Source organism: Podarcis muralis, chromosome Z (genome assembly GCF_964188315.1).
Source record: "Podarcis muralis chromosome Z, rPodMur119.hap1.1, whole genome shotgun sequence".
Lineage (NCBI taxonomy): Eukaryota > Metazoa > Chordata > Lepidosauria > Squamata > Lacertidae > Podarcis > Podarcis muralis.
This window is the reverse complement of record NC_135673.1, coordinates 41,359,433-41,375,251: the sequence shown is the minus strand read 5'-3', so window position 1 is coordinate 41,375,251 and position 15,819 is coordinate 41,359,433. Positions and strand designations below refer to the sequence as shown.

The 15,819-nt window shown below is 41.3% G+C and overlaps 1 protein-coding gene across 3 annotated transcripts in view; it reads left to right on the top strand.

The window, feature by feature from the left end:
* Nucleotides 1–15,819, top strand: part of PASD1 (PAS domain containing repressor 1) — a 100,026-nt gene that overhangs the window by 53,996 nt on the left and 30,211 nt on the right. For 2 of the 3 annotated variants that reach the window (XM_077922245.1, XM_077922246.1), the window contains exons 4-9: nucleotides 35–126; nucleotides 4,643–4,732; nucleotides 8,189–8,309; nucleotides 10,079–10,192; nucleotides 12,322–12,440; nucleotides 14,659–14,741. In XM_077922245.1, the coding sequence (XP_077778371.1) occupies nucleotides 35–126; nucleotides 4,643–4,732; nucleotides 8,189–8,309; nucleotides 10,079–10,192; nucleotides 12,322–12,440; nucleotides 14,659–14,741 (619 nt within the window). Of the gene's footprint in view, nucleotides 1–34; nucleotides 127–4,642; nucleotides 4,733–8,188; nucleotides 8,310–10,078; nucleotides 10,193–12,321; nucleotides 12,441–14,658; nucleotides 14,742–15,819 lie in introns of those variants that run through there. The other variant, XM_077922247.1, reaches the window with a different exon arrangement.

The following is a 15,819-nucleotide window of genomic DNA, read 5'->3' as shown; positions in this document are numbered from 1 at the left end:
ATAACTTGCCTGCCCTCCTTGTTTTCTCTTTTAGAAATCACAGCACAGACTGAGGCCTGTGAGATTAGGCAAGACTGGAAACCTTCATTTCTTAGCAACGAGGAGTTCACTCAGTTGATGTTAGAGGTAGGATAGAATTCAAATCGTACAGAATATGGGGGTGGGGGTGCTGATGTTCAGTTCTCTTTGTCACCAGGTCATTAACCTGCTGTCCTTCTGAAAGGTGCTAGAAAAACCACACCCAGCGTAATACGGAATGCCATCTTCCAACAGCTTTATACATGTGACAGTCTGGCTGTGAATTTCACTTTTCACAAACAACTTGGCTGGCGATATGAAGAATTAAGATTTGAAGCATCTTTCTGGTTTCCAAAGCCTGGCATCCAGTTGTTTTGGCAGTGAATAAAATGCCTAACAGCCCTTCTGCAGTTTGTTTAATCATATATTCCCAACTATTTCCCATGTTTACTGTGGGAATTGGGAAGTTCATAAACCTTACACTTGAAGCACCCTAACTACAGATATATTTGGACATTCGCCAAATGATTTTTTTACGTGTTCTGTGAATCACCCTATTTGGGTTTCCATTCTCAATCAGGCTTAGTGGGAAATAACCATTCTGCACATTTTTATATATAAAAGAGTCCATCTATCTGCCTACCAACTTACCGACCCATCTTGCTTTTAATTGTCTGTTAAAGCAAGGTTTCCCATGGTTTTCAGACAGTTCTCTGCTTTTGTTTCCCCTGCCAATGTTTAAGGGTGTGCACTGCCCTAGAATTGCAGTGTCTTGATTATTTCCTTCTCATAGAGATGTGATGACTCACCTTCTTTGGAAAAGAAGGTATGTTTATCTCCATCTGCAAATGCCTCTTGATGAGCGAGTCAGTCCATTGCAGTTCAATCAAAACAGGCTCTTGCCTGAGATGAGACAAGCTCTTCGCAGGCTTCATTTGCAGATAGAGGACTATTTAATGAACCTTCTCTGTGCTGAGGGTTCTTTATTTTTGACATTATTTTAATGATTTCCCCATGAATGTGAGGGAGCAGAATAAATTGGGGAGTGGGAAGGAAGGGTACTGGATCCCCGTCCAAGCTGCTCGTCTTGGCTCCCTGCTGACCTGACAACAACAACACAGTTGTGATCTCAAGAGCTTGTTGCCATGTGTGCAGCACTCATCAAAACTCCAAGCCTTTTACCGCACTGACATAAATAAGAAACATTGACTAGGGAGAGAAATAATGAAATGGAATGAATTAAGTCAGAATAAAGGGAACAGAAAAATTTTGCTTCTGTGGACTCCCAGGTCTCTGTGTTGCTGTTTCAAATAATATGGCTGGGACTTTTCCATGTGGCTTGTGAAAACCTGGCGTTTTTTAATTTTTAAAATACAGTGATGTTCTGGGGGAAACAGATACATGGATGAAGGTAAAAAGGAACAAAGGTTATTGAGTTCACTAAAGTTCTCACCAAATAGCCTCTGAAGTAGTTCAGGAATAAACTGCTGAAAGGTAGTTATTATCCCACCTGAACTCTTTATTCGCCTTCATGGCTTTGATTCTAAAATGTCAAGTGGCACTGAAGAATCCTTCTTAATGGCAAGACTTACCTGAGATTAACCTCTGAGCTCAATGGGACTTGCTTCGAAATATGCCGAAGCCTTTGAGTTTGTAGTTTGTACTGCCCTCCCTAATGATTGTTCAAAAATGGCATTGCATCACCAGTCTCCCTCAACCTGGTGCTCTCTAGATGTTGCTGAACTACAACTCCCATCACCCCTGCCCATTGACCATGCCGGATGGGACTATAAAGGGAGTTAGTCCAAAATATCTGGAGGGCAGCTATTGGGGAATGCTAGCATAGACTGTAATGTTATGTACACAGTGTATGTTTCTCAAAAAATCTAATTATACTCATTTCCATAAGGTGTGGGGGACACATGATGTCATGCAGTGTATAGTGTGCATTATGTTGGTTAATTATTGTGGAACGCTGAGTTAGGGAAAGCTAACAATAATTTATTACTTCGTATTACAGAAGTTCACTCAATGTTATAATTATCCAAACGTTACATGGAATTAAAAAATAATTACTTAACAGCTCAGAATTTGGTGTCATTTAAGGAAATTGTTTATTTTCATTTTTAACCATATATATTTTTTTAATTAGATATGCAGTCAACTAAGCCCCATACATTTCATTGGGAATTATGTCTGAATAGATCTGTTTGGGATTGTACTCTTAAGTGTGCTTGAAATAATATGTAACTGTGCAGTTGTTTACACATCCCTATGCACACAATGAGGGACGTGGGTCTAAACCATCCCTATGCACAAAATGAGGGAGTGGTCTAAACCACACTTGGGCTTGCCGATCAGAAGGTCGCGGTTCGAATCCCCGCGACGGGGGTGAGCTCCCATTGCTCGGTCCCAGCTCCTGCCAACCTATCAGTTCGAAAGCACGCCAAAAGTGCAAGTAGATTAATAGGTACCACTCTGGCCGGAAGGTAAATGCATTTCTGTGCGCTGCTCTGGTGTTGGTGTTTCTTTGTGCCAGAAGCGGCTTAGTCATGCTGGCCACATACAGTGGCGGAGCTTCATGCTTCAGCACCGGGGGCAGAGAGCAGGGGGGCGGGGCTGGCACGCATCCCGGGGGTGGGACGCGCCACCCAAAGGGGTGTGGTGTGCGTCCTGGGGGCGTGGTGCCCAGTGCGGGCGGGGGGACAGCCATGATGGAACTCCACTGGGATCACGCTGCCGGGGGCGGGGCGCTCCCCTCTCCCCCTCTTCCTCTGCCAGTGGCCATATAACCCAGAAAAACTGTCTGCGGAGTGAACAAACGCTGGCTCCCTCGGCCTGTAAAGCGAGATGAGCATTGCAACCCCAGAGTCGTTCGCAACTAGACTTAACATGCACACAATAGCCTTTACTCCCAAGAACGTGTAAATAAGATTGCAGCAATTATCGCAAGGACTTACCTCTGAGTAAATGTACATAGGATCAAGCTGCATAGCTGCAGTATTAGACATACTTGCTAGTCTTCCATTGAAGACTTACTTTTAAATAAATGTGCTCACAAAACTTTTTGAAATCAGTGCACAGATGGTTTTGCATGACATTTAAAATACCTCATGTTAAAGGAACAGAACCATTTAATTGCTAGTGAGCCTCTTTGTAAAAGGTACACATTGTCACATATGGTGGAGTTGCCCCACAGTTTTAACTTTCTGGAACAATGCTTTTCATGTAATGGGGGGGGGGGCGAGGATCACAGATCAAAGTGTTTTAATTGCATCTTTAGCTTTATTATATATACTAAGAACAGCATGATAAACCCAGATTAAAGATTATATTAGTTATATATTACTGACTGCTAATGACATTTATCTTTTTTTTAAATGATATTTATTAAGAATTTTAAAATTACAAAAGAGATAAAGAGAAAAAGAGAGGGGGAAATAAATAAATAAATAAAAACAATAGAAAAACAAACAGCAGTCAAACAATACAAATCGATAAAGGTCAAAATCAAAAAACAAAAGCAAAACACATAACACATCAAAATCACAAAACAAAAATAAACCACAAAAAATTAAAAACAAATCCAATATTCCCAAATCCTTAACTGCCATGACCTTATTTCACCGACCTCCTCACACCTCCCTTTTTTGTATTCTAGTTATTAATTATAACAGCAAATCCTTTCCATTTTTCATAATATCCTGTCATTAAATTACCTTGATCTATTTTAACCTATATTACATAAAAAACCCGAAAATTTAAAGCTTAAGTCTTATTCATACCAGTTTCTCCTAACCTTAACATATTCTTGCAAAACTCTTTTTAACATTTCTGCTAAAGCCAAATAATTTCATTCCAACATTTTTCTAATATTCATTAATTTTCCAGAACAATCCTAAATAATTTTTATTTTTTTTAAAAAAACTTTCTTCCAATCTTCATCCAACGTCTCTTCCTCCTGGTTTAGTCAGTCCTTTCTATCCCATCCATCTAGTTCATTAATGACATTTATCTATAAGCATATATAAATGGTATTCTAAATTACAATTTACTGAACTAGCAGAAAAGGTAACACAAAAACTACAGTTAGATAAAGGACAAATAAGACATCCTTTCTGAAGTATGGTATAACTATTATTTTTAATGGAAATAAGGCAGAAACCAGAAGAACACTGACAGTATTTATATGTAGAAATGACTGAAATCCCAACAATCTCACAATAAATCAAAAATAGCTTTTGAAAAAGATCTTGAAGTATTTAGAAGACCCGGGGGGGGGGGGAATCTATGAATAAAGCAACATATATATAAATAGAAAATGTTCATGGCAGCAACAGACAACTTGGGGAAAGAATTGCAGAATAAAAATAACAATTGCATTTGTTTCTAATTTATATATTTTGATTATTATATTATTATTTTTAAAAATCCATACCCAAATAAATCATATTCAGAGTAGACCTATTTAAATAAATGGATTTAAATTGCTTATGTTCATTGATTCCAATTAGTCTACTTTGAATAAAACTAACGTTGAATGTCACTCAATAATATTATTTCTCTCACACACAGGATGGAAGCAGGGTTTTTAATCTAAATTATTTCTTCTTTTTCCATATAGGCATTAGATGGTTTTCTCATTGCACTTACCACTGATGGGATTATTATTTATGTATCTGATAGTGTCTCTTCTCTTCTTGGGCATTTACCGGTAAGTTCTCACAACATAATGTCTGAAAATCTTACTGTTTTCCTTAGGAATGTCAGTATGGATGAAATGCGACAACCATGTATGCAAAGTAATTTTTCAGAGACTTGGATTAAGGTTAATACAACTGTTGTTGTCCCTAAGTAGAGATATTTGGATGTTGTTGTCTTTTCTAACCCATGGCTTTCTAGAGGCATGACAAAAACTTGCAGACAAAAACTTGTTTGGTCAGAAATTGCAGGGGATAATAATGGGTTCTTACCGCATGCTGTCTTTAAGTCTGTAGAAATACTGTCATCCTCATCCCAATACGTACAGTGATGTTCTGAGATTCTGCACGTAGAACTGCCATAGTGTGGTCTAGGGAATAGACAAATCGATTGATTTTGGTCTCTCTTGGTCTCTCATTTTCCCATTCTTAAGTACACTTTGCTTGAATTCCTCATGAGGAGTGTGCATTGTTTTTTCTTAAAAGTCCACATGACAGTTTGTGTGCATTTTCAGGTACATTCCCTCATATGGGTACGTTAGGCAAAATTGGTATCTTTTAGGACATATGGTTTATTACACATATATACAACCTGACCCTATGGTAGAAGAGTTCATAGCATTGATGCCCCAAGATGGTCTCATTTCTCCCATAGCCAGCAGAAATCAGCCATGGCTCTGACCCTCTCTCCAGCTTGCCGCCTTTTCCAAACTGCAACCTTTTCACTCCAGGTCACATCCCAGCCAACTGACCTTTTCCTTCTCAGAGCCAGAGGGGGGCCCCCACCCACTTGCCATTAGGCACAGAGCCCCTCTCCATGGCTTTCTTGATAAGCCATTGCCTTTCCTTTATTTTCTTAATGGTTCATTTCCCATGCGATTAACCCCTCAGGAAACTGGCCTGGCTTATATTTTAACATTTGCCTTGACTAAAACCTGACTCCCACTGGATCCAGGAATTTAGGGGAGTCTGGTACCCACAAGCTCATAACGTGGGTTGTAATACATAAATGATATAAAATATCTGGAACATGTAAACTATGCCTATAATAAGAAATACAACATGATACTTTAAAATGTGGAAGTTAAGAGAGAGTTGAAGAAAAATAACCAGATTAAGAATTGTAATATATGAGAGAACAGCAGCTAGACAGGTTAGGTTTAACCAGGAGAGGCTTCCTTTTGTGTTTTTGCTGCCAGAAAGAGAAATCTAGCTACAGTCTCTGTTAATTGTTTGAACCTGCCAAAAGGTAGTCCAGATACCAGATGTTAGTGTCTGAAATGCCCACCAGATAGTAAGGCAAGATACTCCTTAGAGAGAGTGCTCATGTGCTTGACGCCACCTCTCTTAAGTAGGCGTTTTGTTTGTTTCTCTCTTTCCTTGAGTGTATGGGAGACATTTCTCTAATTAGCTGTGCTGTAGACTATTCTCTTTTCCATAAGGAGTGCAGATGGCTTGGCTATCTTTTGCGGCTTTAGGCACAACTGTCTGTTTTCTATGGGTGCTTTTTAAGGCCATCACATTAACACCATCATCATCATCATCAGCAGCAGCAGCATCATTAACGTTGTGCAGCCGAAGGCCCACCTTTTTTTTTTTTTGCTGGTGATATTCAGTTGGGTTCTTCTTTGCCTCTTGTTCTCTTTGCTTTAGAACAGCTTTCCCTCACTATCGGCAGAGTCAAAATGCAGTCGGCACATTCTAACTTGCCCTTTTCACCTCTGGCCTACCAACTCCCACACTTCCTGTGTTCTGTCCTGCCCTGTGCTGAAGCGTTTTCTACCATGGTTCAGTTGACAGCACATTGGCTTGAAATAGATCTGGGTTCTTGGCTGAGAGACGCATTTTTTTCAAGGGTGTTCTCCCCCCATTTAAAATGTTATCACTTCACTCTTTAGTCAAAAAAAGGCTCCAAGAGAGTCAGTAAAAACAAGACAGACCCTCTTCTCCAGCTTAACAGTCTAAAATTCACAACACCAAAGGGAAAAAAGGGCTGCAGAGCCACTACTTTAAGTTGCAGCTATTATACAGCCATTTAGGATGGAAACTGGTCTGGCAGCCTGATGGAATAGCTGCTGCTAGGTGACAACTGACGAACAGCCAAAGAAAATAGGTCTCTCAGCAGAGTGGATAGCATTTCCTCTGCTTTATTTCTCCCCTTCTGCTTTGCAGCCTGATGGAATGGTGCAACTATGGTGGATAGTTGAGTGAGAGCCAAAGGCACCTGGTCTCTGAAGAGCCAGTTGAATAGTTCTGCTTACTTTTACTCCAGCCTTTTCCTAGATATTCTTGGGGAGGTTACCCTTTCCCAAGGTTATAATTAACAGGTCATAAGCCTTGCATGGAAGGATGACGGTACTGACTGTGTCTCAAGTGACTGAATGCTGCTCCATACAAACAATTCCCCCAAGAACGAAAGATAGAAATTGGGATGTATTGCGCAGCCTTCTCCCTGACATCTTGTTTTCTAAATGCTTGAATGTTTTCCCCCCTAATGGGAGAGACATTCCGTCATGCACTTTGTTGGCATCGGTCTGTCTCTAGAAAAATAGAGTGTACCTCTGGGGTTGAAGTCAAACTGTTGGAGAATCACAGCACCCCCTGTGGCTGCAGAGACCAGTTAACTCATAACCGCTGCCTCTGATGCTGTTTTTGCTGTGTTAGCAGCACTGAAGTGACCTCCCCTGGGCACAAGCCTGGGCAGTGCTGATGGAGGTTCTAGTCTACCATGAGGACAAGATTCCCCCCCCCCCCGGCCTCCTTGGACCCCTTGATGTGGTCCAAAGGAAATCAGAGCAATATATTTGGCACCAGCTTGGCTTCAGGAGTTGCTGGAAGGAGGTGTGCAAGATGACATCAAATAATATCACCTGGACAATGGTTTACTACCTCAGGTGCTGTTCATGAGCATTCGGCCTCAGTTTTCCATATGTAATTCGGCAATAGTAGTACCCCGAGTAAGTTGTTGTGAGGATGATAGGAAAAAAGAATACAATATGGTTGTTGGCACCTTATTAGGGTTAAAACCCTTTCCCTACGTACTCACAACGTACGCAAACAAGATTTATTGGCACAGAGGTTATAGCATCCCAAAACTGTTACTGTAGTAATTAATAATCTTCCTCTGTCTTCTAAATCTTTTTTCAAAAAACTTGTGTGTACATGTCTGCCTCTGAACCAGCTCATGTGTGTGTATGTGTGTTCCCATCATCTTCCTGTAGCATTATTGGATGGCTTGCATATGTGAACACACACCAGAGATCTAACAACACCAGCAAATCATTTATGTCACTTGATGTCAACATGAATCCAAATTGCTTACAACAGAAGCAGTTCCCATATTTGGCTGAGGGTCTTCAAGTGTTGAGTGACTATTCAGTGCTGTTTTTAAGTGTGAACCAGCCCTTTCATCTGTTGTGATCATTTAAACACTCTGCCATCGAACATGACAAAGTGTTCTTTTGTATCAGTCAGATTTGGTGGACCAAAATATATTAAACTTTCTGCCTGAACGTGAACAGAGTGATGTGTACAAGCTGCTTTCTCCACACATGCTCATGACGAACGCTGTGGCGACAGATTTCCTGAATGGTAAGTAGCATTTTGTTTATTGTCTCTTTGATAGGAAAGAGAAGACCTCCACAGCAAGGGCGCATCCACAGCATAAATGTTAAGCACTGTGATACCACTTTAACAGCCAGCCTCTGAAATTCACAGGTCTCTGAATTTTGCAGTGCAGTTCTTGCAGTGCAAGAAAAGAATACAAAACTACAGAGATAATGGTGTAAAATTTGCATACGAATACACATAAGAGCGAAAACAACATACAAAAATCCATTCTTTTAGGGAAATTTACTTTGCAAAAATGCATACATTGGGCAAAATTTCCCAGAAACATATGTATGTTAGGATGAATGTATACTAAAATCCTGTTGAATTTTCATGATGACTATTTCTCTTTAAAAATAAATAATCACAAATTGATGTGGACATGTGAAGAACTGAATTTAAAATTGGAAAAACGGGAAACTGAAATAAAATAAAATGGACAGATCATATCTGCAAGTTCAATAGTTTTCATCTGCCATGAATTTGTCTAATCCTCTTTTAAAGCCATCCAAGTTTGTGGCCATCACTTCTTAGAATCATAGAATCATAGAGTTGGAATAGACCACAAGGACCATCGAGTCCAACCCCCTGCCAAGCAGGAAACACCATCAGAGCACTCCTGACATATGGTTGTCAAGCCTCTGCTTAAAGACCTCCAAAGAAGGAGACTCCACCACACTCCTTGGCAGCAAATTCCACTGCCGAACAGCTCTTACTGTCAGGAAGTTCTTCCTAATGTTTAGGTGGAATCTTCTTTCTTGTAGTTTGCATCCATTGCTCTGTGTCCGCTTCTCTTGTGTTACCCTAGCCCCGTAAGTAGGACAGAACACTATGCAATGGCTTTAATTCTGCCAGGGCAATGTAAGAACCTCTATTAGGTTTTCCTATCCTTGCTGAAAGAACCGAATCTCTGTCCAGTGATTCTACAGACAGCTTAATTGTCATGTAAGTACTGATTAAGCTGGCAAAATAAGCCGTCACTGGGACTTAAGAGGCACACAGGGCTTCTTATATCTTGTGCCCTCTGCCCTATTTCAGCCTTGAAGAAGGTTGCATGATTGAATGATTCAGGTGCAGGGTTAATCTAGAAGTCTTATTTAATTCCTGCAGCGTGCTGTTATTATTGTGAATGTGCTTTGGACAAAGGTGTTGGCAAATGCAGACCAGTAGTTCTCAATATAACTTTTAGTCCTATGGCAATCAAAGGAAGAAGCTACACAGGCAAAATGATCAGATTTTAAACTTGTGGAGATGTGTCACTTAACTATGGTTTGTTTTTGTTGGCCGTTATTAAGCATTGCATCCAATTGTCAGAAGTCAGAGTTCAGGATGGGTTCTAAACCTGAAGGCAAAAGCACGGTTGAAGTTTTTTTCCATAGTGCAAAACATCTGAATAGAACAAACTGGTTGTAGTGACTGGAGGGTATTTGGGTTCTAGTTTGTACAGTGCCAAGCTACATTAATTGCTGCTGTTGTTATTAATGCTAATATGCTATTTATTGTATTTATTTATTTTTACTTAAAACGTTTCTGCAATGATCTTTCCTAAAATTGGTTCAAGAGCAGTTTACACAATTAAAATGTGTTGCAAAGAAGTGGCTTTTTCTTGCCATAGAGTGCTGTCATTTTGGGCCCATGTCCTTACATTTCTTCTAAAATATTTTATTTTGGGGTTGGATATCCAGAGTTTTCTGAAGGGATGAAGTTAGTATTGAAATTTCTAAGACATTTTCTCTCTCTTTCTCTTTCAGCTGAAAAACAGATAGAATTTTGTTGTCATTTAGCCCGAGGAAATTTAGATCCAAATGAACCCATTACATATGAATATGTGAAATTTGTAGTGGAATTTAAATATTTTACTAATGGTAAGCCATTGTATTATCACTGTCCCTCTCCCCCCTGCTCATAGAGTTGCCTTAAACCTGTTGAACCTCTAAAGTTTCTGGTGCAGACACAGTATGTTAATCGGGATATTATTATTTTTAGTGCATGTGGGGATCATCATTTTTGCATTGTGGAATAAAGCCAGGGCATAGCATCACAGTGGACATCCTGTTATGGACTTCACAAAATCTTTCCCCACTTTCCTTCTGTTTTCTACCAGATCGTTTTAAGTCTTCCAAATGTTTTTATTATTATTGAGCCTTCATGATGGTTTGTGCTCATGATGATGGTATCAATACTGTTTGCACCTTTAGAGGTTTCCCAGTGGACCTACCGCTTCATTCGCATTCAGTTTATGCTTCATAGTTTCCTGCTGAAATCTTTTTACATTCTGTATCACTGATGTTCTAGTTTATTGCCCCCAACTTGTGTTGCACTGAATGAATGAACTTTATTATGGTCACAGACCAGGAAAAAAAAACAACAACATATAAATAAAAGAGCAGTTAGGATTATTTTTTTTAACTGATAAATGTTGGAGCAAATAAGAACAAAGAAACAAGCATAGGATAAAACATCTGAATAAAATACAAGATTAAACACGGATAATGGATGGATAAAAACTGTTAATTAAAACAGATAAGAACTAAAAACAAATAAAAACATGCAGTTAAAACAACTGTAAGAGCGTAAGAACTAAAAGACTCGCAGTTAAAACAACTATAAGAGGCTGCAGAGTAGAATCCTCAGAAACAGAGGACACTCGCAACATTAGAAACTGATGTGCAAATATGGTTAAAACAGACAATTAAAACAATGTGCAACAATAAACTACCCCAGGGGGTTGACGCAGAGTCACCCATGGAACCGAGTTTGGGGATTTTCAGGCCGGACTATTTTGAGTTGGGCGATGGTCTGCGCCTACAGATTTGTACACAGAATCTGGCGACCATCCAGGTCTTCTTCTGATCTTTGCCTAACAGCAAAAGGTCAAATTTTTGCTTTTGTGGGAGGTTGTGTTGCACTGTGTCAGGCAAGAGTTCCCTTCCAGACGGTAATAATTTTAATGGAGTAATAATGGAGTAATTTTGGGAAAGCATTTCAAAACAACTAATAAAGCAGAATGATGTGTGGAGAATCCAAAGTAAATTAGCTACTAATGCTCTATGATTGCATCAGGGACATAGAGCCCTTGCCCCTGCCCCAAAGAATCCAGTCGGGGTGGGGGGAGGTCCCTATTTCAGTACTGAATAGAGTTGTTTTCTTTTCCCTGTCCAAGGTCTTCGTGACCTTTTTGCAGCTCCGTTTCACAATCTTTTCCAGTATAACAATGCTACGCCAACATTTCTGAAATAATCTCTCAAATAAAAGAAGTCTTGTTATGCTGGATGTTCATAAAGAAGAAAGTTTAGCTGGCTTGGTTTTATTGGCACTGGGTGAATATTGAGGGGGATGACAACCAAAAGTAGACAAGAAAGTTTTGGAAATGCTGTCTTTACTTAAGAACCTAACAAAAGAGCCCCAGTGAATAACATCAAAGGTGCAAATAGTTGAGTGTTCTCACAGGGGCCAACCAGATGTTTGGCACCCTTCTGTCTCGAGAGACAATGGAGTGTGCCTCCCAGGGTGAAGTCAAATGACTGCATTAGCAGAATCAAAGTAGACCTCTCTGGGGCGCAAGCCTGGCCAGCAGTGTGCATGGAGGTTCTGGGCTGCCCAGATGACAAGATCCCCCTCTCAACCGCGCTGATGGAAAGCAGAGCAAGGTGTTTGGCACCAGCTGGAAGGAGGCGTACAAGTTGCCGTCTGAGGGACTCCACTCTGGATTTGTGTAAGGTTTACTCCTTAGCCTTTTCTTCTCCCAAAGATGTCCTGCAAGGCAGCGAAGCTATAGGGTCAGAGTTTTCCATGTCTTCTGCCTTCCCCATCTGTCCCACTGTAGTCTATGGGAAGCCCAACAGCATTCCCCTCAGCTCTGATTCCTAGCACCCACTGTCTGACAGTGGAGGTGGAACATAGCAATCATGGCAAGCCTTACCCTCCATGAATTTGTCTCAAACAACAATGAAAACTCAGTTTCTGAATGATCGTTTTGTGCTTTTGCTTTCAGTGCCTACATCTTCTTACAATGGCTTTGAGTCTGCCATCGCGCGAGCGTTCCGATCGGCCAACGAAGAGCAGGTCTGCCTAGTAGCAACAGTTCGTCTCGTCACTCCACAGTTCTTGAAGGTATGCAGTCTCTCTGATTAGTGCAGTTTTGTCATAAACCAGGGTAGGGAACTGGTTGGGGTGGGGGGCTGCATTTTTTTCCTGGGCCACTTAGTGGTGGGCAGGGCAAATGGGAAAAGTGGGTTGGGGCAACAAATGTGAGCTATACCTTCGCATTTTTAGGCTGGTTTCTTCACACAGTTGCACACTCCTCTCTGACCTCCATGCAGGCAAAGCAGTAGGCACTATTCCAGCCAGGCAAAGTCACTCAAGGTGTGAATCAGGGGAAGTGAGCAGCATAGCCAGGGAAGGCTTCTGAGGGCCTGACAGGGAGCCCCAGAGGGCCACATTGGCCTGCTGGAGCCTGAGGACCCCCACCACTGTCTTAAAGGGGGCAGGCTCAGTGGGTGAGAGGGGCAGAAGAAGAGAGCTTCTAATGAGTTTCACAAGATCAGCATCTGTTTGTTAATTTTATTCAAGCTATTTGCTCCTGCCAACCTAGCAGCTCAAAATCACGTCAAAGTGCAAGTAGATAAATAGGTACTGCTCCAGCGGGAAGGTAAACAGCATTTCCGTGCGCTGTTCTGGTTCGCCAGAAGCGGCTTAGTCATGCTGGCCACGTGACCCGGAAGCTGTACACCAGCTCCCTCGGCCAGTAAAGCAAGATGAGCGCCGCAACCCCAGAGTTGGCCACGACTGGACCTAATGGTCAGGGGTCCCTTTACCTTTTATACTGCTTAATTACCAAGGCTCCTAACCCAGTGTACATAAAAAAATTACTGAAACATCTCAAAAGTCATATGAGAAGCTGTGGAACTCTGCTGCTTCAGAATGCACATGCATTTTTCATATAACAACTGGCAAAAACCAAACTTCCCCTGATATCCTGGTTTTCCACATGAGCAGGAAGGTGTTTTTTTTAGCATGGGGCAGTACTCCAGAAGTGGTAGCATCCCAGAATGACTCTTACATATGACTTTTTATGAATGCATAGTCCAGTTATAAGCCCAAAGAAGGTACTTAACACTTGAAGCCAATTCTCACAAGCAGCAGATGAGCAAAACCATTAGCACTCATGGACTTGCATGACTGAATGCTCATCTAAATAAACAGGCACACAAGCAAAATCCCCTATACATAGAAAACATACATGTAAACGAGAAGAGCTCTATCCTAGCCATCTGCCTGATCTGCTATTTTACTTTGGGGGGGGGGATTATTGAACCCCACTTCATATGAGCCACACCTGTAGCCTGAAGTGGAATAGTCCAGATACCAGATACCTTATCTGCTGAAAGTTGGTTTTGACTGTAGAATCATGGGAACTTGACTGAATTTTCATACATCATGGATTCAATCCCCACACTAGAAACTGGGGCTTAGTTATAAAAAAAATATATAATTGCTTAGTGCAAGGCCTGCTGTGTAACTGAGGCCCTTCTTCCCAGGAGTATCAGACATGCCCTTCTGTCTTCTGTCAGCTAGAGTTCACTCATAGGGCCATGCTATTCGCTTCCTTAGCTATATACAGCAGCCTGGTATTTAGGCTCAAGCCTGGTAGCAAGAGGTGAGAAGGAATTCCATGCAGGTAGGAGAGAGAGAGAGAGAGAGAGAGAGAGAGAGCACTCTATCTCTCCTAAATGGCCAGCACAGGAATACAGCAGACTGTTGCAGAAAAGACATAGTTCTCCATCCCTTGCTCATCTGGCTAGTAAAGGTTTTGGCAGGCTAGTGGAATTTGTAGGCTTATTTGCAAGGCTGTGGGTAAGGGCCAACACATGGCTACACAGTGAATGTGGGATTTCCAATGCTGGCGCAGAAGCATCAGGTTGCATGATGTTTGTGACAGAATAGCCATGTCCTTTGCCAAGTGAGCCTGCAAACCTTCTCCATTATCATGTTCACTTGAGATTTCTCATCCTTGTTGTTCAGCAGCTTTGGGCCAATAGGTTGTAATGCTCTCTCTGACACTGGCTCATTTAACAGCCTTGGCTAAGTTAATGCAGCCTTTTGGTCTGCACCCATAGAAAAATAAAATAAGCAAGGAACGTAGAGGAATGTAGTTGGGAGCAATTTTCATCAGGTTTTTTCAAAGGCCTGCAAACCCAGCAGCCTCATTCACCATATGGCCCATGTGTTTGTCAGAAAGACGTATTTGTTTTCCAAGAGCTGCATTTATAAAAAGGGGGGGGGAGAGAAAGAGGAGGAAAAAACCTTGTCCTGCCATCTGTTTCTGCAGGAACTTTGCAATGTGGAAGAACCGTGTGAAGAATTCACATCGAGGCACAGCCTGGAATGGAAATTTTTGTTTTTAGACCACAGGTGAGATGGATATGTTTGTTTTAAATTAATGCATTTTTAAGGGGAGAGGAGAAACCACCTCAAGGTGGAAGTGGGGGGGGGGGAGAGTTGGAGAAGACAAACTAATCTTAATTCCTAACCAGGTTTTGGATTCATAGTCGAATTAAGTAAATTTGAGAGCATTAAAATTGACACATTGGGTCAAATGTTTATTAGTTCAGCACTCTCTCCTTTCACAACATCTGCTATTGATCCCCAAGTTATAATACTCAGATGTTAAGAATTGGTTCAAAAGATTCCCTTTTTATAATAGAAGGGCTTCCGTAACCCAAGGAATGTATTTTTTAAAAATCTACCTTATTTTGTCGCGGAGTATGGAGGTTGCATTTGTGACTACCATTGCTCACAGCCTAGCAAACACAGAGCTATGCTTCACATGCTTATCTTAGCATTTTAAAAACACTGTGTGAATGTGTGCATGACCTTTGCAGCATCTTGTGGCTATGAGTTCCATAGGTAAATTGCACGCTCGGTAAATAAATGTACCCGTTTTTGTAAAGGAAACAATGACCAAGTTCGGCAGAAAGGTCTGAAGGGGGGTGGGGCTTCTTGAGCACATTTAACTGAACACACTTAGAAATTTCCAAGCACTTGAGAACTCTGACTTTTCAGGATTTGTGCCTAATGCACAAAGGCCTGAGAGAAGCCCTGTGCATGCAGTAGAAATAAGCCTCCTTGCTCCTCTACACATTTTTAACGCTTGTGTATTCTGGCAAAGCATTTGAAGACAACTCTGGTTAAGGTTTCACCTTGTGGTTTATATGCACAACCTGTTGTTTGACTAATGAATGTGCCTTGGGGTGAAGCCAGACCATGGGAGAGCTACAGCACCTACTGTAGACCAATATGGGAGAGACATGTTTTGTTGCAGCTGCGGCAGATGAATTGCACAACCATCATTCTACAATATGTGGGAAAGCAAGTGTAGTTACCACTCGCGGCTGCACTTGTACTTCACACCCACTAAACCATGGTTTGATGAGACATGCCGGAGCAGGAAAAGAGAAAATGAGAGTCTTGAGAGTGCATAGTTCTGCCT